Raw genomic sequence first — 24,658 nt, forward strand, 5'->3', positions numbered from 1 at the left:
TTCAAACACTTCTGTCTGATGAAAACACATTAGAGTAATCCTCACAAAATATCTGGAGGGTAAATGTATCTTTTAAAGAATTAGCTTCTAATATCTTATTTTCTAAAGCTGTATGTAGGCAACAAAATTAATTACAAAATTTCTGAGGGTCCAGCAGTTTCCATTTAGCATTCGTGCAGCTGGGTAACTTCTTAAGTTCCTGTATATTAATTTAGAAATGTAACACTGAATAACGATTTTGAAAATCTTGACCAGATAATTAAGCAGTGACCCAAAGAAAGCACAGTTTTGAGTAACGGGGAAGCCAAAGTGACTCTGTGAGGAGTGTATGTATTTAAAGTTTGTTCTTCTCAGACTGTTGAGTGAGCAAGGCTGACAGCGGTAGATAACTCAGATACTAGAACTGGTCAAAAGTTTGTTTTTTCAAGAATTTCAGTTTTCATTTACAGTGCACTGGCGCTTCAGTAATAGAGATGAGGCAGGCTCAAGCTAAGGGAAAAATAACATTTGCGACCCTGCCATCAATGTGCATTTTTCTGAGCAAACTTCAGGTATAATCAGGATTTTATTAACTATACAGATGGCAGTCTGTATAGTCTCTTAAAACAGCTATTCCTTCTGCTGCTCCAGATTCAGAAAAAAATCATACTCTGCAAAAGAAGCTGCAGAAGAAATATTACTTTTACCGATATGGGAACTCCAATACGTCCAATTTATTAAAAAAAAGTGTTCTTAAAGTTGCTCAGTTGCAATTTTCCTAGCAAATTACTATATATTCATAGCTAAAATGTTCTGTGGGTCCAAGAGCAACGATGTTGAGAAAGGGCTGAAGGCAACACTTGCATGGTCTCCTTGTTGGTCTCAATTCTAAGTTATCTAAGGGGTCAGGACCCCTGATGTAAGGTTTGGATTACTTCAGATTGTTCTGCTAATATTTGTCTTCCTTATCATTAGGTCAGAAGTGTGACTTTGCATCTGGAGGTATCAAGGGATACTCTAACTGAAGATAACAAATTAATCCAGTGATGACTTCTGTTATTAAGTAAAATAAAATTAAAAGCCCCTACAACTGTGAACCAGGTCATGAGCAGCTACAAACAATGGACACTTCATTGCAATCACTTTTCAATAGTTTTTATCAGTAACCCCACATTTGAGTCATTCTGACTTCAAGGGGTTCCCTGTTCTCTGGTGACATCTTAGAAATTATATTCTAGTTTAACAGTGAAACCTGTCTCTTAAATAGCTAAAATGCTTTGCAGTTGGCCGAGAAATTTAATTTAAGGATTAGTGAACCCTGTTTAGCCTATCATGAGTAATTTACCTCACTTTTGTCCACTCAGGAGTGGTTTTATCTTAACACTAATGAAAGCAAAGAGTTTCACTTTGGTCACTTTGCAGAATCTATTCAGGGAGTTATCTTCACGAGCAGTGACTTAGTATTGAGGATTTAAAACCCAAATTAAACGTTGCTCTTTCTTCTCATTACCATTTTTTAGCTTATACCTGCAGCTCAGGAAAACTTGCATGAATACGCTGCTAACATTTGTAATTGCATTAATACTCCAATATTCCATCAAAATAATTCAAATGGAAATACACTGAACCTCTTTGCACTATTTTGTAAGCTTTATTTCATTAAGGAGCCTGTGGCATCTGTAATGGTACAATTATGTTTCAGAAACAGGGCTGTAGTTGAATGCTACTGTTTCTTCATCCCTGATTAGTGGTTACATTAGTCTCCTTATCTGCTTTTGTTTGTTCATTTGGGGTTTGTTTTGGTTTGTTTTGGTGGTTGTTGTTGTTTAAATAACGTTTACTTGCACGAATATCCAAAGCAGGCTTAGTGACAAGATTATGCTGGATGTTTTGCACTAAATATGTTGCTGAAGAATCTTCCTGTTTCCTTCCCGCGTTCTGAGTAATTTACAGCACTTTCTGTAACTGCAGTGAAGAGTTAGCCCAATCTTTGCAGGGGTTTGGCTATATGAAAAATCAGCTGCTGTAAAAATTAATTGACTCATCAGGAGAGACTGGAGTAATATACCACACTAAAGTGAACTTGGTGGTGAATCCCCAAACGTATGTGAACATTCTCAGAATTAAAAAAACATGGCTTCGCCTTCTTTGCTCAAAGTCCTCCAGTACTCTGAGAGTAAACTGAGCAGTTAGTCCTAAACTGAACATTTATGGTAAGAGGCAAAAATGTATCATATCTATAAAAGTAACACTAGGCGTTTACAGGCATTCAATGAAAAAGAATGTGATGTTATAATAACCAAACATTTTATAAAATTAAATTCTAATAGTTCTAGTCATTTTTCTGTGTGAAAATGAAAAGATGTCTCACTAAAATGCTATTAAAAATTATGTCATTATTATTACTATTTATCACATTTTTTTAAAGATAGTCAAAGAAATGGAAGTGACTAATCGAAAAAGCTGAATAAGAAGCAAAGACATCCTTTTCCAGGGATATCTCAATGAACATTATGGACACTTTGTTTTGTGCTTTGCACTAATTGTCTTGTATCTGCACAGTCATCATTTTAAAGTCATTAGCTTCACCAAACTAATGTTACTTATTATTAGCTCTATATGTACAGTAACATCATACAGTTTACAGAGATCCAGAACTTTTTCATTAAAGCATGAAACACGGATTTTTAAAGAAAAATTAAATTTCATTCATTGAATGGTAGCTTTTCAAGGAGCTAAGTTTTAAATGGTTTTAGTCAGTGGTAAGAGATGGAAAGACTGTCCCCTTGTGGATAGGAATATGAGGAAAGTGATACTGTAATTCACTGATAGCAGCGGGAACCCTGGGTTTCATTAGGAAATTAGCTACAATCCTGCCTTGTGCATTGTTCATAAATCAACACTCAAACGTACAAAATACTGTGGAGAGCCTTTTAATGTAATTTGATTGGCCTGACAGACAACAGAAGGTAAAGACTGAGCTAGTGTAGCGTCATTGCTAATACCATCAGTCCAGGCTATCACCTAAATCTAACTTCTGTAGGCAGCTGCAGTGTTGCCCTCACTTGAAGAAAGCTATTTTGTGAAGAACAGCTTCAGATTAGAGAATGGGAGAAGGCTCCACAATAAAGACAAAGTCTTATGGTATACCTGACCCATACTGTGCTGCCCACATGCATTCATCTGCCAAACCCATCCTACAGCACCCATCTACAGGGTGGAGCACCAGCCTCGTCCTTGCTTCTGCAGCCACACTGACAGAGGGTCTGGAGCAGGACTGACGGACAACTGGCTGGAGACACCCGTCCCTTGCTGCAAACATTAGATTATCCATAAAGGTTATACAGATTCCATGCACACATTGTCACCTCTGACCCATAAGAACTACCAGAAGAGGCTTGATCTCTATGAGAACTACCAAAAGATACTGGCACCCTGTTATCACTCAGTTTTGGGATAATCAATGGTGGCTTCAAATTTCTACATGAGGAAGCAGAACTTCAAGGGGCTGCTGAGATAGCAGGGGATGTTTCTTATAGGAAGTGTTCTGGTTTATGAAGTCCAGTCCTTCCCTGTTGCAGGCGGCTACAGCCTCCCTAACAAATTCACCTTGTTCTGCCTTTATTAAGATTTTTCTCCTGATTATCTCAATTGCAAGAATTTTCTGAAATATCATTAGAACCCTCACAATTTTTAGCTTGGCCACATTCACTCCATTATCCCTTTCTTTAAGCAGCTTTTTTTCACCTCCTTATTGTCTAATTCCTGCTAGACAGCAATCATATTTCATCCTAGTCATTGTTAAAATAAGCAAGCCATATGCTTGCAGGTTTATTGTACAGGAAGGGCTCACCAAATGCTTTCATAACATACTTGTGTCAACTGAAAGTGTCCTGGGAGGGTCAACTTTTTCCACCAACCATCATTCAGGAATGCTTTCAGTCTTATCAATACGTAGCATTTCTCTGTCTCCAGCAGAAACAGTCTGACTGACACCTTCTTCAGCAGTATTGGCTTTTTTACACAGTCACATCTCAGAGATCAGTCCTAAAAAGACTGTCTAACTCAGCAGTTAATTTTATCACTCATTTCTTACTGATTATTTCCCAACTGGTAGAAGAAATTCTCATTCTTCCAACAATGAAGGAAACTGCACTGATCCACCAACAAGCTGCTGCCACCCTTCGACAATCTCCAACCACAAAGCCCTAAAGGTTTATGGCTACCAAGCCTGAGAGCAGCAAGTTGAGGTTGCAGGTTGGTGTGGGGTTCAGAGTGGGGTGGTGGGGAACTAAGCCTGAAGTAGAACTTGTCCTTTGATAAGAGAACATCCGGAATTGTGCTGGGTGGAATCGAGTCACCAATTGTCCTTCACAAAAAGCGAGTATGTTACATCGGCTGCTCTGTGATAGATAAATTGATAGAGGAGTTGCTTGAGCAGTTGAAGTTGAGAATGTTAAGATCTGTGGGGAGTCATCACAGACCTAGATAGTCATACATATTTGTAAACATCTGTTAGCATTTTTAACTCAAAGTGTATCCCATTCCTAAATTCATTACACTGGGCGAGTTCAGTGTGCACATCAGTAAACGGTCAAGGGCCCCATCACTTGGACAATGAGGGATTCTGGTAAAAACATCCACAAATACATGCAGTAGGTCTACACTGTAGATACACTTTATTTTTATATATATATATATAACAAGTCATTTTGACTGTCAGCTGAGAATAAACCAAAAGTGAATTAAGACGAAATTCTTAAAACCTCTTTCCTCTGTCTCTTGTCTTTAACGTTAGGAAGTCATGAGAGACCAGACTGGCTATTTCTGTACTTCATGGGGGAAGTGTTACGGGGGTTGCGAAAGTTCCCTCTTTCCTCCTCACTGACAAACTTCATGAAAAAAAAAAAGCCCACATTTGCATAATTTCATAACTGCTGATTCCGAGCAGTAGCTGAAGCACAGCCTGTGGGGTCCAGCACAGGCCTTGTAAGAGGTGTGCACAGCGCAGTGTGGCAATGGGCTGCCATGTGTAGCACTCGTCATCTTAACTGCAGTCACAGAATCACAGAACGTTTGGGATTGGAAGGGACCTCGAAAGATCATCCAGTCCAATCCCCCTGCCGGAGCAGGAACACCTAGATGAGGTTACACAGGAATGTGTCCAGGTGGGTTTTGAATGTCTCCAGAGAAGGAGACTCCACGCCCCCCTGGGCAGCCTGTTCCAGTGCTCTGGCACCCTCACTGTGAAGAAGTGTCTTCTCAAATTTAAATGAAAACTCATGTGTTCTAGTTTACACCCATTGCCCCTTGTCCTATCATTGGTTGTCACCGAGAAGAGCCTGGCTCCATCCTCGTAACACTCACGCTTTACATATTTATAAATATTAATGAGGTCACCCCTCAGTCTTCTCCAAGCTGAAGAGATCCATCGCCCTCAGCCTTTCATCATAACGGAGACGCTCCACTCCCTTAATCATGTTCGTGGCCCTGCGCTGCACTCTCTCCAGCAGTTGTTCAGCCTGGGGGCCAGCACAGCGGGTGGTGACAGCGCTGGGGCTGCTGCGGGCCACAGCACCGCCTGGCAGCACGGCATCTCTTCGCATCAACCAGTTTGGTCCCAGCTTTTGTCTCTTTAGCAATTTTAGAATTAAATAATTTAGAGCTTGACCCCGGTTTCAGATTTCCTAGTATGTACACAGATATTTTTGGCTGCTGTGACGACCGCAACAGTCAGATTACGGAAAAAAAAAAAAGGCCAAAAAAGCCAAAAAAGCCAGATAGACGCTTTACTCTTCAACACCGGTTTAAAGAGCCGGGTTGCGGTCCTGCACACGGCCTCGCCCAAGGCAGTATCCGGCCCTCCTGCGGCCCGACCCACCTGTGCGGGCGGGGTACAGCGGCCCCGGCCCAGCCGCCTCCCCGCCAACACTGCGGGCGGGGCGGTGTCCTCTTGCCCGCTCCCTCGCAGCGGGACCGCCCGCGGCGCTGCGGCCCCCGCCCCGCCCCGCCCCGCCCCGCCCCGGCCTGGCTCGGCTCGGCCCGGCCCGGCCCGGCCGGCACTCGGCGCCCGCCATGGCGGGGCTGTGGCAGGGCGATGTAGAGAAGCCGCCGCTGCTGGTGAAAATCGTGATGGCCGGGGAGTCCTGCGTGGGGAAGACTTCCATCGTGCGGAGGTACACGGAGCCCGGCTCGCCGCCCGCCGGGGCTTCCACCTCCTACCTGGCCACGATCGGTGAGTGACCGCGGCCCCCGGCCTGCCGCCCCTCAGCGCCCCGCAGCCCCCGGTGCCCTTCAGTGCGCCGCACGGCCGCGGCCAGCCGCCGGCTCCCGCAGCCCTCCGCCAAGCCGAGCCCCGCCGGCGGGCGGCTCTGTGGGCAAGTCCGCGCCCGCCCCACGCCCCGAGGGACTGGCGGGTGTCCGGCGGCGTCCGGGAGGCCGCTTCCCTCCCTCTCCTCATCCTTTCCCGTCCCCGGGAGCGCCTGGCGGGCGCAGGCCGCGGGTTCGCGTTTCGAGCACGACCTTCCCGGCGTGGCAGCTCGGATCTGCCTGCCTCGGAGATCTCAGATCTCCCTCTCCTGACCTATTGCGTGTCCGCGGCCACGTCTGGCAACTTAAACCGTTGCAGAGGTTTGCAGGTGTCAGGAAACGTGTGTCCCTGCCTCCAAAAACTCGCTGTGCTGGCTGTTGTGCAGTGCCCTTGCTGTTCGTCTGGGGCATTCACAACCTACTTTTTTTCTTTAAAAAAAACTTATGAAGACAACTTGTTTCCTACTCTTTCTTATTTCCCACGACTCCAGACAGACACCTGATTGCTATACACTGGTGTGGCCACAGAGGAAACGGTATCTACCTCGAAGAGTTGTCCGGCATCAGTAAAATTCCCAGTGCCTTCATCTTTCTTGCTAGAAAGGGGTTTAACTTCGTGTTAATAATTTTGATTGTATAAAGTCAAGGTGTTTTCTACTGTAGGTAGCCACATGCCTTATTATTAAGGCAGAGCCACTGCTGTGGTGAAAGTAATTTTCCCTGGCAGACCACGGCAGGTTTGTGCTGCAGCACCACGCTGCCTTCCCTGGCACCTCCGCAGATGGGGGGTGATGGGGGGCTCCCCAGTACTGTGGGACACCAACCCCACGCTGCCACAAGGAAAGGCAAGTTGACTGTCCACATGCTGAAAACAGGGTCATCAGCATAAAAACGTGTCTTGTGGGTGCAGTAGTTTGATTTGCTGTGGAGATTTTCCCAATTTCTGATTAAGAAATTTTTGGTTTTGAAAGTTTGCTTGTGTGTAAGGATTTTTTTTTATTATTTTTTTCATTTTCTGTGCTCTTGAAGAGGAAGTTTAAGTGTGCACAAGGAATTGTATATTCCTGCATTTGGAATATGCATGGCTTTTGTATGTATTTTTCAGTGTGGAAGGAATTGGCTTAACTGAATGAATAACAGGTAGTAGCTGTGGCAGCCATCGGTCCAGGGAATATTTAATGTACAGGAGGTGAATTGACCTGCCCACATGAGAACAGCTGAACTTGAACCACTTTTTATTTTCTTGCCCACTCTTGCAAAGCAACATTTGAAGCCAACATGAACAAAAAGGGAGGAAGGCAGCTAGCAGTAAAGTTGTGACATTGATCCTTTTAACAGGCGACTTGTTACCAGGCTCAGCAAGGAGTCCCAAAGAATGACTGAAAATAAACAACAGCTTTTTTTAAGGGGTTTCTATAGGAACATAAGGTCCTGACCGTGAGGTTATTATTTTGAGATAGAATTTCTTTTAGTTCATTCCACTGCAGAGTTAAGAACTCTTGTATGGTGATGATGTTAAGAATATATTTTCCAAGTGATGGGTTGTAGTTGCAAAATAGTTTTGTGACTGCTGTGGACTGAGATTAACATTATTAGTTTAATTACTGTTCCTGAAACCTATTCTTGAGACATTTAAAAACTTTTAAAACAAGTGTTTATCTGAAATGTAAATGAATCATCCAAATATTGTATTTGTTATCTGAATGTGATTTTTAAAGCTCTTTCTGAAATACCATGTTCCATTTAAATCCATTTTAGGAGGCGTTTTAGAGCTTAGACTTCTAGAACGAATGAGATTGTGAGTGATGGCTTCCAAAAGAGTCATGTTGGAAGCAGAAGTCTTTTTTTCCTGAAGACAGCTACAGCTGAGAGCATGGCCTATAGGTTGTGGCCCATAAGGGTGCAAAGGAAAAAGACGCAATGATTTTTCTGTTTGCGATGTCTTCTCCCTCTTTGTTGACACCATCAGAACAAATAACTGCTTTCATCCAGATGCTTGTTTCATATAAGCTCAAATGATTTCTGTCATGCAGCCTATTGAATACTAAACTGTTGTTGATTTTTCACCCTACCTGTCCAGCTGAAATAGTGAACTGAGTAAAGGTAAGATTATCCAGGCTGTATAGTCTCTCAGCCGTCCAAGTTCCCTGAAAAAATCATGTGCCACCCCCTTCCGTAGTGGCAAAGGGTTGTAGGCACAGAAGTTAAAACGTTGTTGAAAGTCTCATTTCTGTGTCATCATGGATCACAGGGCTATGTTACTAGGAAGAATCCCAGTGTTATTGCAGCGGAAAAACAAACAAACAGAAAACCCCAAGTATTTTGTAGTAGGCTCCAGTAGTAGTCAACATCTCTAAAATTTTGTATTTTATGAAAAAAAAAAAACCAAAAACATCCACAGTAAATTTTCATTGACAGCGTTTTATGCAGCATTTGAACACTCAAGGCTGGGTACCCTTCCTCCTCTTCAGTTACACAGTATGAGTGAATTATAAGCAGTTACAGCTTTCTAATTAAACTTATATGCATCATAAGGCAGATGCACTGTATTATGGATAGACTATAAAGAAGAAATGTTTTTATTTGAACAATGACATTGCATATAAAGCCATAGAGAAAGCTGATGAACAAAAAAACCCCTTGTATACAAGTGAACAGGACTGTCATCTCACACAATGTGAGGTTGTTATTTTGCCGTATTAACGGTGGCTGTGGTCCTGCAGCACACGTGTTTTCTGCGAGAAACATTTTTGTAGAGGTGTGAGTCCTCCTAGATCAGTCACAGTTGAAAGTGGTTCAACTCCCACTTCAGGATTTAAAAAAAGATAATTTTATTTTAACTTTTCCTCAAAAGAAAACATTTACTTTTAATGCCTGTATTTAAAAAGAAAACTTATTAAGAGTGAAGTTGCAAATTCAAGTGATTTACACTTTTGTTTCTAATGTGCGGTGAATAAGAGAACCAGTTCAGAAGTCTGTGTAGATTCCCTGATACTCACTTTAGAAGAAAATAGAGTTAATTGACAAAAATGAACTATATTGAAGGTAAACATGTCGTGTGTTAAGAACAGTAGTAGCAATCTGGGTCTTTATTGTTTGGGTGTGGGGTTGTTTATGTTTGTTTTGCGTGTACCAACTGCTTCTGTGTCTCCAGAGTTGAAGAGGCTGTAGGACAGAAAGTGGGCAAGGTAGAACCTGCACCTGGACATGTACCAGCCTCTGTCTGTGCTATCAATATTGCATCCTGCTAAGCTGCTCACACTCGCATTTTCGCTAGGTAGACTTTTTTTTTTTTTTAGCATTTTGTATCAGGAACTTGCCAGCTATATTGGGGTGAAAAGTGTGTTTTGATTTTCTAGACCTCTTTGAAGAGGACTTTTGCAGATGGACGAAGACTATTTTATAGATATTGAAGGAGGAGATGGGCAATTCACATCTGAATTCCCCTGTGGATGACGATTTTATAGAATCATTTCAGTTGAGAGACCCTCAGAATCATCGAGTCCAACCATAACCTAACCTAACTGTAGCACTAAACCATGTCCCTAAGAACCTTGTCTAAACACCTTTTAAACACCTCCAGGGATGGTGACTCAACCACTTCCCTGGGCAGCCTGTTCCAGTGCCTGACAACACTTTCCATGAAGAATTTTTTCCTAATATCCAATCTAAATCTCCCCTGGTGCAACTCGAGGCCATTTCCTCTCATCCTATCACTTGTTACCTGGCAGAAGAGGCCAACCCCCTCCATGCTACAGCCTCCTTTCAGGTAGTTGCAGGCAGCAATAAGGTCTCCCCTCAGCCTCCTTTTCTCCAGGCTGAACAGCCCCAGTTCCCTCAGCTGCTCCTCATCAGACTTGTGCTCCAGACCCCTGACCAGCTTGTTGCTCTTCTCTGAACTCTCTCCAGCACCTCAATGTCTTTCCTGTTGCGAGGGACCCAAAAACGAACACAGGATTCAAGGTAGGGCCTCAGCAGCACAGAGTACAGTGGGACAATGACTTCCCTAGTTCTGCTGGCCACAACTATTCCTCATCAGACTTGTGCTCCAGGCCATTCACCAGCTCCGTCGCCTCTTCTGCACTCTCTCTAGTACCTCAATGTCCTTCTTATGAGGGACCCAAAACTGTACACAGTATTCAAGGTGGAGCCTCCCCAGTGCGGGGTGCAGTGGCACAATCACTTCTCTTGTCCTGCTGGCCACACTATTCCTGATACAAGCCAGGATGCTGTTAGCGTTCTTGGACACCTGGGCATACTGCTGCCTCATACTCAGCTAGCTGTCAATCAGTACCCCCAGATCCTTTTCCATGAGGCAGATTTTGGTGCTCTTTAGACGTAATTGTCTTTAAGGGACTTCAGTCCTAATATGGGAATATTTATTAATCTCATAACTGTAGAGTTTGAAAACAACAACTAGAATTTGAACTTGTAGTAACAACTAGAATTTGAACTTGTAGCCAACGTACCCATTCTTAGTTTTATTTGACAGCTAAAAAGAAGCAGGTACAAGCTGTTGCATTCAAATAACATTTATCTCAAGAGTGGTAATCAATGCTCTCTTTGTTATGTTGATCGTGTTATATAATACATGGACCTAAAAGCATCTGAAATCTGTGAGCTGTCTTTGGCATTGTAGTTCTCATTTTTCTTCTCTGTCTTTCCAATTTGCTAAGTTTGCTGGAAATTTCATATAAATACATGAACAATTCATGCATGCAGAACATATTGACTTCTGTTTTTCACTAACATTCATTGACCTTTTAGGTCAATACATTTTGAAGTTGACTTAAGAAGTCAATAAGCCTTATTTTAATTTAGATTAAGTTTTAGTCTGATTCAGCACTCTGCTTCCCCTTTTATAAATTAAGAAGAAAAAAAAAGCTTATAACATTTTATTATTAAAATGTATGTCAAATAAGAAATGTTTCCTATAGGTTTTGGAATCCCTGGCTGGATTATATGTTTTTGCTGTATTCCCTATGCACCATTTGTAAGTGACATTCCAGCCTCCTACTGCGTACTTTGTCCTTCTCAGCTGTTCTAACATCAATTTTAGGAAGTGATACAGATAATTAAACAAAACCATGTGAATTTCAGGAGCAAATGTTTTCCATCACGTTGGAATTTCACCTTACATGAGCAAATTTGACTGAAATTACATTTCCAGCTGACATTATTAATTCCATCAAGGAAGCTTTGCGTAATATTAATTACAGATACCAATTATATTATTTCATCTTTCCATTGGAGCTTCAATAAAAAATCATCAAGTGAAGGACGTGATTATCATAATAATTTAAAAAATCCACCTGAACTCTTTTACCACATACACACAAAAATGTGAATAGCAATGGAATCATGCATGTGAGAGCGTACTTGTCAAAGTTTTGTGCACAATACCTCCGTCAGTGAAAGGGAAGGGAGCATTTCCTATACTGCATTTTTGGGTTACTGCCATGGATGCTTTCCTTTGATAAAGCAGTTGGCAGACAGGTTCTTACAGAAATCAGTGCAGTTGTATTAACTTATTTTTTTTCTTTTTTGATATGTTTAGTTCTTTCAAATGACATTACTACTGGTGAAAAGCCACTCTGAAAGTCATGTTGTTTAGACGTATTTTGACCTTACGGAATTGTGACCATGCAGTATGGCCAGCTGTCGTAATGTCACCTTCACTTAATATAATTGACAAAAATAGCCTTATTGTTTTACAATGGGGATAAAAAATGAGCAGATAAATCAGGTGGTATTTCAAATTTCAGCAATAAAGTAATTGGGAAAAAAATGGTTAACTGTGAGGAAATGTCTTACACTAATATAGCAGCCGATAGCTGGCAAACTCTGATGTTAAAGATTTGAGCTTCAACAACCCATAAATCCAGGTATCATCTATCACATTTGGATTACTCATTTGATAATATAATAAAGGAAAACATTATAATTTATAAGGAAAGTATCTTTGAGGAAAGACATGTAGTGTATGTAGAGACAACATTCTGCAGTGATTTTATGTGCTAGTGCTTGATTTTAGCATTAGCACTCTGGATCTGAGATACACAGTGATTAAGGCTGTAGAGACAATCCTCTTCATTTTGTATCAAATCTAGTGTATGTTTATCTTTGCATTTAACTAGTACAGCTATTTCTTGTTCATGTAACTCTAGATATTTTTTTTTTTTTTTAGGGATTTGGAAGTAAGGACATAAAAAAGGTGTTGCGTGTGCAACAGCTTTGTGAGCATTTCTACCTGCCCACTCATAACTGCAACGCTGTTGTGATGAAACTGGGAACAACTGAAGTCACCAGTTTATTTGCCAAGTATTACTGTGCACAGGCCATGAAACTGCTGTCATGTCACTTGCCAATTCATGGAAATATCTACCTGTAGTTTCAGAGTATCTGCACCTTTGCTTTGACCTGCCCCTCCATTGTTTTGTATTGGCATTGCTTTGTATTGTAGTTGTGTGATGTACTGACACGTAGTTGTTTTCACCATTGAATAATTTCCTTTTACAACTTCCATCTTGAATGTGTATGATTGGCTAGTTACTTTTCATTTGATATAGTTCCTTTTCACTTTCTGTTTGAAGTTGCATGATAACTAGAGCTCAGAAACAATCTTCAAAGGGAATCCATGTTAGCACAAGAAATGTTACAGATTTTCTTCTTGCTTCTAGGCATTGATTTTAAAGTAAAGCCAGTAACGTTTAATGGTACAAGAGTGAAACTTCAAATATGGTAAGTTTTAATTTATATCACAAGTGAGAGCCAACTAAATTACATTACAGCATGAAAAATCTCATCTGCTTTTAATTGTGTGTCTTCCTAAAGTGCAATTTTTCCTAATAGGTAATTTCAAAATTTTAATTTGGACAAGGGGAGCATATTTTTTGCAGCAACTAATGTAAGTCAAAAAGAGGGTTGTGGCTAGGTTGCTTTAACAATAAACTTGCAGCATACAAACATTGCAGATCTGTGGTCTGTATCAATTATATTTAATTGTATAGAAACATTGAAGGAAGTGACAAAGCAAGAAAATTTTACATTTCATTATCCTTCAAATGCATGGTCAAAAGGCTCACCGAGAGAAAGCTAGTAAAATGAATCTTTGGGAACATACGCTCTATTTTTTGCTTTTGAAGTTTTTCTAAAAGCTGTATGGGGTTACTGACAGATATCTCTCCAGATATCCAGCATGAAGGTAGTCCAAATTTACCAATATTTAACTTCTCAAGGAATAACTCTGTACATGAATTGTCTTACCAATATTAATTCTGCGGTTATTCCATCTCAGGTTTTAATACAGAAGTCTTAGAGGATTGTTGACAGCTTTCTTAAGGCATAATTATGTGTAGGAATCTCTGCATCCCTGTATTTTATGGCTTTTTCCTAAAGCCTGACTTCTGTCTACACCAGCTTACTATCTGAGTCACAGTTTACAAAGGGCTTGTCAGAATGTGGGTTGTCATCTGATTTCTGCAGTGCTTGTACTCCAGATTTTATTAATCACCAGAGGTGTACTGATCTTAATGATAAGGTATATAAAGAAGCAACAGCGGACTTTAAGTTACACTCAGACTTCAGCCACTGGTTTAGCTTCCCTAGTATAGCTGTATTGTTCAGAATAAATTTCCAGTGTATTTCTTTCACTGCTGTATCTGGCACCCTGATTTTTTCATCCTTATCTTGCCTAGGGTACAGCACTGAAAATTTTTACAGTGCTCCTTAAAGTGTTTTTTCTCGGGGGTTCTGCAGTTTGATCATCTTCTTTTTGTTTGCGTGTGTGTGATTTCTTACAATTTCTTTCAGGGATACTGCTGGCCAGGAACGATTCCATACACTCAGTACTAGCTATTTTCGTGGCGCACAAGGCTTTGTTCTTGTATATGACATCACAAATCTGGACAGTTTTCGAAGTATAACAAGCTGGATGAGAGACATACATGAGGTAAATATATCTAACAGTGATTGATCTCTTACTGAAAGTAGTTGATGAGTTACTGCAGTTAATATTTTAAATGATTGCATGTGGTTAATTCTTGTTTCTTGAGCTTTATGTTTCTAAACAGAATTCCTTACATGTAACACAGCACACAGTATGATAGCAGGATTACTGTTACCTGAAACTGGAATACAGTGTAGATTATCTGGGACAAGCCCATGATGATGCAGAAGTATTTTCTGAAGTACATTTAAAATGTAGCTTCTAGTCCAGTTTTGTGCATGCAGAGTTGTGGTACTATTGTCGCTGGTGTGGCTGTGCATGAGCCAGTCTCCATGATTTTAGTTGGCTTCCACATCAAAGTTGCATATCACAGCCAGTGATTTCCCTTTTGTAATTGCATTACTTTAGCATTGTTACCTCATCCCAAGAATCAAAAGAAACAAATCCAATTAAACATCCTCTTTGTCCTTGCTGGACATTCCCTTTGAGAGGGTTGTTTCAAGAGGGAGGAACTTGGAGAGGAAAGGGAAAATCCCTTTGTGGTGGCAATGAGTTGTTTCGTTCGCTCAACTGCTCGTGGTACTACAGCCAGAAACACGTGCTGTCGTGCAACATAAGAAGTGATTCAACAGCCCATGGCTGCCAGTTGGGGAGTATTCCCACCTCCCTTCCTGCTCCTGAACATTGACTCCCACTGTACTGCTTCTGGAGCTTGTCAGAGCCCTCTGAGGTTCACTCTGACTTTCTGACATGGTAGAGAACTAATACAGCAAAACCAGTTGGATGGTTTTCTGCTCTGTCAATGAGTTTAAGAGGGTCATAGAAAGGTCTGACAGTTATTGGGGTTGGAACAAGGTAAACAGGTAGGAGTAGGAAGGAGAAGAACATGTAAGAACAATGTGAGGGAGGAACCAGGGAGGCAGCAGTGGACGAGTCCTTAGACATCAGGTCATTCAGCTGCCTGTAACCCTGTACCCTGAGTCTTTATTGCTAGGTCTCTCTTGATGTGTTCTCTGTTAGGTAGAGACAAGTCAATTTTAGAACAGAATGGTTCAGCTAGAAGGGACCTACAGTGATGACCTAGTCCAGCTGCCTCACCACTCCAGGGCTGACCAAAAGTTAAAGCATGTTGTTAAGGGCTTTGTTCAAATGCCTCCTAAACACGGACAGGCTTGGGGCATTGACCACCTCTCTAGGAAGCCTGTTCCAGTGTTTGACCACCCTCTTGGTAAAGAAATGCTTCCTAATATCCAGTCTGAACCTCCCATAGTGCAGCTTTGAGCCATTCCCACGTGTTGTATCGCTGGGTACCAGGGAGAGGAGCTCAGCACCTCCCTCCCCACTTGCATCCTCAGGAAGCTGCGGAGAGCAATGAGATTGCCCTAAGCAGCAGCATGGTGTGTAGTTAGCACACTTGAATAAGTTAGTATGCTTGTGTAAGAATCCAAGCAATTTGGTGCTCTTTGTTGATTAAAATCAAGTAAACATACAGGCAGTTTTTGTAATACTCTGTGAATTGGTAGGAATATTATATGATGGATGGAAGAATTCATCTTAGGAAGGCAGACTCGAAATAAAACCATCGAATGCATCCTTTTCTCTCTTCATAGCTACTTTGTATGGATGAATTAATGAACTACACATGGTCATATATCCAATAATATATACATAAGATACCTTATACTCGTGGTAAATCATTACATTTACATTACTTCAGTATTAAGAATATTACTATGGTGACCTAGTATGTCATTATCCTGGATCTTAGAGCCATTTTAAAAGTTTAATGACAGCAGAGCCTAACTTCACTAATGTGTCACAAAGGAGATTTGATGATACAATATTCTTACTGGCTTGTCTGCACACACTTCTGACTAACACACGTTTTATTACTCCATTAAGGAAAGTGTGTGCCCTTCTCCTGTTAGGCAAACTAACAGAAGTCACAGAATCACAGAAGCTCAGAATGGTTGGGGTTGGAAGTGACCTCTGGAGATCATCTAGTCCATCCCACCTGCTAAAGCAGGTTCACCTAGAGTAGATAGCACAGGAATGTGTCCAGATGGGGTTTGAATGTCTCCAGAGAAGGAGACTCCACAGCCTCTCTGGGCAGCCTGTTCTAGTGCTCTGGCGCCCTCAAAGTAAAGACGTTTTTCCTCATATTCAGATGGAACCTCCTATTCTTCAGTCTTTGCCTGTTGCCCTTCATTCTATCTTTGGGCACCACTGAAAGCAGTCTGGTCCCATCCTCTTGATACCCACCCTTGAGATATTTATAAACATTGATGAGATCCCCTCTCATCCTTCTCTTCTCTCGGCTGAAAAGACCCAGCTCTCTATCTCTCTTCATGAGAAAGGTTCTCTAGGCCCCTAATCATCTTTGTAACCTGCTGCTGGACTCCCTCCAGTAATTCCTTATCTTTCTTAAACTAGGGAGCCCAGAACTGGACGCAGATGGGGCCTCGCCAGGGTAGTCACAGCTAGATATGCTACTGGTCATACAGCTTCATGGTTAGCTAAGGTTTAACTCAGTATGCAGTATGACAGTAGGTTTACTGTTGTCTGAAGCTGAAAATGTAAATTATCCATATATATCCATTTGTATATATATATGCAGATATCTATCTATCTATCTGGGTTTATTATTATATTTATATATAAAATATGGATCTGTTTCCACACTGCTTCCAAAGGGGTTATTTTGTCTTGTCATCTTTAATTAGATCAACAGGATGGTTGATTCAGTGGGCTACAATGCAAAGCCATAAACACAATGAAAGTATCAGGACCATATGGCTAGGTGGGAAGGAGGGATGGGACCAGCTCTTATAGCCACCATGCAGGCTTAGATCTGCTCAAATCAATCAGGAAATCACACCTACACAAGCCTGTTTTCTCTTCGTGACACTTCAAAGCTTTCGTGTAAACATACTCAAGCTATTAATATTTAGGCTGTTTAATTTTAACCCCTGAAGGTATTTTGTTGGTTTGAAATGTAAAAAATGGAAAAATACTCAATTTAAAACAATTTCTGGGAATGTGAATTGCATGATTGATTGTACTAATCTCAAAACTAGCAATTAGTGAGTGTTGTAATAGAGCTAGATAATAATAAAAAATTTAATTTGATCCTAGTGGGATATCAATTTCTGAAGTGTCTTGGTGAAAATATATGGGGCCATTTATTGCAAAAGAACTGTTTTTAAGCAATAGCTGTTAAAACACAGGACATTTCATTAAAATTAATTACTTACTGGAGGTTGGTGACATTGCCTGCATTTGCTTTGGACTGTATTTAATTGCCCACCAATGCCCACTATCAAAGTGGCTGTTGCCACAGCACCCTTTAAAATATGCAAGTGTAGAAAAATTAAATAAAATTTAAAAAGAGAAACAGATACAGATACATTAAACAGCAGACTAATAGGTAACGTAGAGTTTGTACCTGAACCAAACAGAATTTTTTGAGACAACTCAGTTATTATGCTCTTATTTTTAATTCTCTGTACATAGAGATTTTAAACAGGAAATTTTAAAAAAAATCTATTCAGTGTGCTACGCTATTTTTACAACAATTAAAATAACAATCTAAGCAATTTAGCATTCCTAAAAACCCCATTGATTTTATAAAACCTGGCCAGTCAGTGCTATTACAATCAGATTACCAGTAATGTTCTCATTGTATTTCAATTACTTTAAGTGTGTAATACAGCAACTTTCCTATTACAAATGAATTATTGTTCAAGCAAGTTCAAGACACAAATATGCTGCCATATCTGTATTGTTGTAAAATTTGTATTCAGAACTAGAGGATACTAAGTAACATGACTGTACTTAAAAAGCTTACTAGAAAAATATACTTGCAGATTAATATCTTAGGATATTATTGGCAAATCCAGTACAGGTATATTGGATTTGTAATGCACTCATTATGAGCATGATAATTGCAGGAAAATTACTTTAGAACCTGAAACCATTCTTTATTTGCAGGGCTGTGGCCATGTCCAATATATTAAGGTGTTGCTCCTGCCTGCTGACATAGCTTTTAGCTATTGTGTGCAGCTGTTCTGAAACGCTGACTCTGTTTGGCCTTTAAAAATTAAATACAAGTAACTGTGTACCAAATCCATTTGCAGAAACTGTTCTTTCCAGGGTATTTTGAACAAGATTCCAACTAACATATTGGTAAAAAATTCCTTATAATAGAGAAGTCAGATGCTCAGACAGGTGCCCAGAGGCGATCTGGAGATACTTGAAACTTAATTCAACAGGGCCTTGAGCAACAGGACCTGACTTGGAAGTTGGCACATCTTCGAGCAGAGGGTTAGACCAGATGACTTGCAGAAGTCCTTGCCAACCTAAATCACTCAATGATTCATGCATGGCATCTGGGTCTCCAAAAACTTTTGACATAGATAATAGGTACTAGTTTTCTTTTAAATACATCAGACTAGTTTTCATTGTGCTAGTCGCCTGGTGTGGCCATGAACCATTGGCAGTTCCTAACAATTATCTCTGTGCTGGCAATTCTCTGCTAGCACAGAATTTTCTGCATGGAGAAGATAATTTCATTTTCTCATGTGGTAGGAAGTCTTGGTGACATAATTTAGTGTTCTTGGAGTACATTAACTTTCTCTTTGTACCTGAAGAAGTGATCTCACAGCCAGGGTATGAAATGTAAGTGAATGTCTTGGGTTACTGCTGTTTTTGCAGTGTGCCTTTTCCCGATTCTGTTCATCTGATGCACCTGAGAACTGGGATACTGGACTGTCTTTTGGTGGTTCTGCATCATACTTAAATAAAAGCAGCACAGCAAACTGCTTTACAAATGTAAGTTAGTTTGACTTCACACTCTTCTGAGCTTTTCTTCCTCAGATGGGAAAGCTGGATCTAATTGTTCCAGTTCATAGATGGGTTTGTTGTTTTGGCTCTGATTAGAACTGAAAATTCTTGTTCTTGTCACTTTACTAAATTGGTTTAGCTCTAATTCCAGATTGATTTCAGGATAAATTGCTTTATATCTAGTCATGTCTAAGTTTGCTAATAGGCAAACAAATTCTATCGTTCATTTATTTCCACTGAAGTCCTGGAAACTAGGCACTTGTAACTGAGGTCATAAGGTGGCACTTAAAATATATCTAGAAAGAGACATGTATGGGAATCATAATATGAACAATACCCATGTGATGCCGTCAGAGTCTGTGAGGACAATGTATTCCTAACAAATTACTCTTCATTAATGTTATACAAAGGGTAAGTTTCTAGTGTCATTGCCTAGTGAGTAGGAAGAAGAAGCTTCCCAGCATTATGGCCTTTCCCAGCTCTGCCTTCATCCTGCTGCATGACCATGTGTATCCTCTTCAGATCCGAAAAATTATGTTAATGCTACATTTCTTCCTCAAAAACTAACTAATTAAGTGTTACCATAGTGTATTTGTCAGGTACGGGTTCTCAGCTTCACTGTTTGGACCTCCAAACAAACTTCTGTTCCCTCTTCATACCTTAATCAATGAGCATCAAAATCATGCAGCCCTGCACAGCTGCACCCTGGAAAGGTGGTGGAGGGACAAGTCGGTGATTCTGTAAGATCTCCCACTGAATAGATGGCTTTATGCGACAAGAAGTCTGGATGAGCTGGTCATCACAGTTAGTTTGCTGCAGGGGAGGCTGCGGCCAGCTGTGCATGGTAGGGTCTGTGCTCACCATTTAAAAAGTGAAGGGATAGTTTTTTCCAATAACCTGTAGGTACAAATGTGACATCGTTCTCTTTTAATAAAGGTGTCCATGCTACTTTTGATACTTGCATGAACTCACAGCACTTCTGTGAAATAGTTTCCTGGCAAAATGAGAACAACTGCAGAAAAACAGACCTAACATTTAGAAAACAACAACAACAGCAAAAAAACAACATACAAAAGAGATGAGCAAAATATTCTCCATTTTTGCATTTTTAATTTCTGTGTTGATAGCCACATAGTGAAGCAGTGAGGAGGGTGTTTATTTCCCTGGCTGGGTGCACAGGCTGGGTGAAAGTTGAGCAGCAGGGTAAGTAGTGAAGGGCAGGACTGGATGGCTCCTGTGAGTGGATGGGACACCCCAGTGTTCTGCTCTGGTTGGTGGCACCGCTGCGTTTGGGACTCTGGGGCTGTCCCCCTCCCCTGGGCTCTGGTCTCAGCAGCCAGGTCCCTGCCACTGCTGATCCAGCTGCCAGGGAATCCAGTGAAGGTAAAAAACCTTTTTGCAGAAACCTGGTGATTCCAAGCTCTGCCAAACGCTTCAAAAAACTTGGTCAGTCTCAGTAAATCTCTTGACTCCAAGTTTTTGAGAGAAATACAATGTTGTTATTTCCTTTTGGGATGATTTTTAAAAAAAATAAATAATAGGCTAGGTTTTCTCCAAGTTCAGATTATCTTTATTTTATGTTTTAGTAAAATGTGAACTTTGAAATGTTAAAACCAGGAGAAAAACTGAGGAGAGTGAACCAAAAATCTGGACATATTTTTGAGATACCAAAGCAAAACACTTATTTTTATTTTTATTTTTTCTTACTTTGCAAAAAAAATTGGGGTTTTTTCACCTTGATGAAATTGATGAAATTTTTAGTAGTATTTTTCCATGACATAGGAAAAAAAAATGTTTCCTGACTCTATTAGCTTAGTCAGTGCTGACTTGCATAACAGCATCTTAACAACTGTAAAATAACCATCCGCTTTTTAGCTATAGATTTTGCATTTGGAAAGCTTATTCCTTAGCTATAAATAAAAGAAGATGGAAATACAGAGTGAGCTTTTGGAAGCACTGAAGAGCTGTATTTTTGGCCAATTCAAATCAGTGTACCTCTGCAGTTTTTATGCCAACTGAGCACATGGGCAAACTTCTGCCTAGTCATATTGACTTAATTTTTTAAGACTTCATAATAAGTTTTCAGAATTTAAAACAGACGTCATTTTGATGTATAGCCTTTAGTTTTCTAAAAGTAAGAAGCTACAAGATATCATATTTTAAAAGGGAGCACTTTCAGTGCTTTGGTGGAATGTCCAGTCAAATTGCAAATACAGTATTACATTATATGGACGTAGAAATAATAGTTATTTGCTGAAGTAAATACTTAGTGATTGATAATACTGATAAATGCTGAAAGACCTGGTACCTCTGGCCTTCTTTAAATTTTTTTATTGTTTGAAGCTGTTTAGAAAGAACTTTCCTATTGCAAAAATGGGTGCTGTTTGTACAGAAATGAAGTTACAGAATGAACGTCATGGTTTTGTACATACGGTGTGCAAGTATTTGCCTTTGACCTTTTACTTCAGAGCAAAATCAAATGTCACTTGTAAAACCTTCAGCTGCATACAGTCTTCTTCCAAATAAAAAGCTGATTATGTGATGAGATTAAATAGTCTATTTACCCTATTTTAAGGGCTGATGTATGTGAGTTTATGTAGGAGAGCCATTGACCTTAATGAGTAAAGCTGCAACACATTCCGAAACAGCCAACATTTTGGTCTATTAATCCAGGTTAAATTGATTCATTTGTACTCTTATGTTGAGCTTACTTCATTTTAATACTACATTATCTTGAACATCAGCTGTGGGTATGAAATGAGATTAGCTGACTCTAAAATGAGTGGATTAAAAAAAAATGAAATAGTGTTCCTTAATAATAAATTGTGCCTAGTGCTGTACTCTTCAAATGAGGCAACTTAGTTGTAAAAGTGCAAATAAACTGAAAATAATAATTCTCTCACCTTTAATGAATAGAGGTTTTTCTTTGCATTTCTCTGAAGGGAGGGATGTGTGTCCGTATGCATGTGTGTGAGCTCTGGGGAAGAGGATTGTGCTTGATTTTGTCTATGGCAAAGTTATAAAAGTAAGACTTTGACAGAGATCGGAGATTTCATCAGGTCCCTGCAGGGAGAGCTGCAGCCTGAGACCAGGTGTTTTTTGAGTCATCAGAGAAGCTGTGTGAACATGTATAATACTTTCAGAATATAAGCCGTGGGATCAGATCATGTTAGCTTTAATTGTCTCTAGATTGACACCTTCAGGTTCCTCCATTTAAGCATCAAAAGTAGTATTAAATATTATTTTCACAACAAATGTCAGTTTTCAAATTCCACATGCTGTTGCAGAACTGTTCCATTTCCTAGTCATTATTCCAGACATGTATAGTTACAATGGTTTATCTTAAAATAACACTGATATAAAGAACCCAGTGAATTTCACAGTCATCATGTACATAACTGGATTAGTGGAACGAAGGATGGAGACAAGGTCAAAAAGCTAGATTTTTCTTCCTTTTGAAATCAATGAGCTTTTAAAATTTTATTTTATTAAAATCTTTTGCCTTCTTCCAAGTGTCTTGGAATAATCGAACTTTTATGTTGAGTTTGAACGCTTTGAATCTAATTTTACTGTCTGTGTGCAGAAGTGAAGCACAAAGAGGTGCTCTTTCAGGTGCAGCAAATTCTTCCCTTTTTGCTTGTGAGTGCCGGATGTAGACCAGACTAATATGCTAATCCACCAACCCATTACTTTAGGGAGGGCAGTGCCTGTGAATTTGGGGCATTTCTAGTCACTTTAAAGCCTGAAGATGGAGCATTCATCAGAAGATGGTGCCCATGCACCATATACTTTATATCTTATGAAAGGGGTTGCAAATCATGCCCTGCACTCGTAAGCATATTTTTTTCCTGCTCTTTGCAATCTTGCTGTTTTCCAATCCCAGCAACTGATGGAAAATACCTCCACAGATGAAAAGGTCAGGACAGAATTCAGCCTTTACTTTCAAGGAAATAAAGTTTTGAAGGTTAGTGTGAGCTGAAGGTGAAAGGCTTTTGTTGTTTGCTCTTTTTCCTACTTGATACTTTATTAATGCTGGTTCTTTTTTAGAAAGCAGGTGATGAAGTGGACGTTATACTGTTGGGCAACAAGTGTGATAAGGAGTCAGAACGTGTAATTCCAAAACAGAAAGGAGAAAAGGTATCATTGGTACTTTCTCCGGGTTCTCTTAAGTTTCTTAGTATGTGACTGTAAGGATTTCCAAAAATTCTATTAGGAATTGCTTCAGAAGAATGGTGATGGAGTTCTGGAGTGTAAGTAGGGGTTTTTGTTTGATTGGTTTGTTTTGGTGGTTTCTTTGGTTGGTTGGTTGTGGGAGGTGGGTGGGGTGTTTGTTTTGTTTGTTTTTTAACATGTGAGCAAAAATACATTAAGTAATTCCTAGCTGATCTCCTTAGAATACTGATTTTTATTTTAAAGGTTTTAGGTGTTACGATAGAAATCTTATATTTTGAATTAAAACTAAAAGTATTTTAGAATCTGTATTTTCAGAATACTGTTTTATTGTGGAATATTACAATGTAATACATAATACATTCTGCCTAATTTTTCTGATACCACCCATCAATGATTTTTTTTGCTACAGTCTGACTATAAAGGACTCTTCTGGCAGCCTGTGCACAGTGATCTGTGTTGTCTGTGAATAGCCCTAAATAATACTGGACAGATACATTTAGGAAACATCCCGCTCCCCTAGATCTAACTGTGTATGTGTTGTGCAGCTGAGACTACAGTAGAGTTCATACCTGCTGCCCACATGTAGAGGAAGAACTGGTGTTAACTGGGGAGTGCTGTTTTAAAGACAATGGCAAATTGCATCCACGGGGAACCAATGAGGAAATCCAGGAGCCGTCACGTTATGGCGGAATAAACTGTGATAATGACTAAATGTCTCAGGAGAATGTGTCCTGTATACCAGTAAATTTTGCAAATGCAAACCGTGTGCATCTGTTGTCTGGAACTTGAAATGAGCCCTTCTATTATGCCTTCGGGCATGGAGAGTCAGGCAGGATGTCTTGTGTTTTACGAAAAGAACACTGATAATTTCTTGCTAATTATATAACCCCAGATTAAGGAACTTTAAAAAATAACATTGCCTTTTCAACAGCATTGCAAATGGAAACTTTTGAAAGTTCATTGTTCATATGCAAGACACTTTCAATGTCAACGTACTATATCTGTGTACGAGGAATAAAGTTGCTGAAAAATAGCGTATACTCTCACTTAAAGGATACACTGTCAGAAATCTAAAGAGTCACTGGATGTGTGTGCACAAGAGGGCAGTAGCAGGGTTTTGCATATGGTATTAACTGTGACATTTTCTGACTTCTATGTACTTAGCCATGCAATCAAAATTTGTCTTAAGGCAGTATTTTTTTCAGAAACAAATCATTACATCCACACCAATGAGTCTGCTTTCTAGATTTCTCCTGTGTTTTGAGGCAACTCTTCAGTTACACTATTTATTTTTCTTAATGTGATTTACAAACGCTAAAGAATGTGATGGAACCAGCTAGAGAAAGATGCCATTATCAGAGAGCTAAGAGAGGAAAATAGTTTGATACTAACTCTGCCACATTATAA

General features: G+C 40.0%; 1 protein-coding gene across 1 annotated transcript in view; it reads left to right on the forward strand.

Moving 5' to 3' along the window:
• The first annotated feature begins 5,395 nt into the window (after window positions 1–5,395).
• LOC308038155 (ras-related protein Rab-10-like) overlaps window positions 5,396–24,658 on the forward strand; it is a 33,695-nt gene continuing 14,432 nt past the window's right edge. Inside the window, exons 1-4 of the mRNA XM_080340443.1 lie at window positions 5,396–6,214; window positions 12,969–13,029; window positions 14,101–14,239; window positions 23,126–23,215. Of these exons, the coding sequence (XP_080196569.1) occupies window positions 6,055–6,214; window positions 12,969–13,029; window positions 14,101–14,239; window positions 23,126–23,215 (450 nt within the window). The 5' untranslated portion in view covers window positions 5,396–6,054. The remainder of the gene's footprint in view (window positions 6,215–12,968; window positions 13,030–14,100; window positions 14,240–23,125; window positions 23,216–24,658) is intronic.

The sequence above is a fragment of the Nesoenas mayeri genome (assembly GCF_963082525.1).
Source record: "Nesoenas mayeri genome assembly, chromosome: 2".
NCBI lineage: Eukaryota > Metazoa > Chordata > Aves > Columbiformes > Columbidae > Nesoenas > Nesoenas mayeri.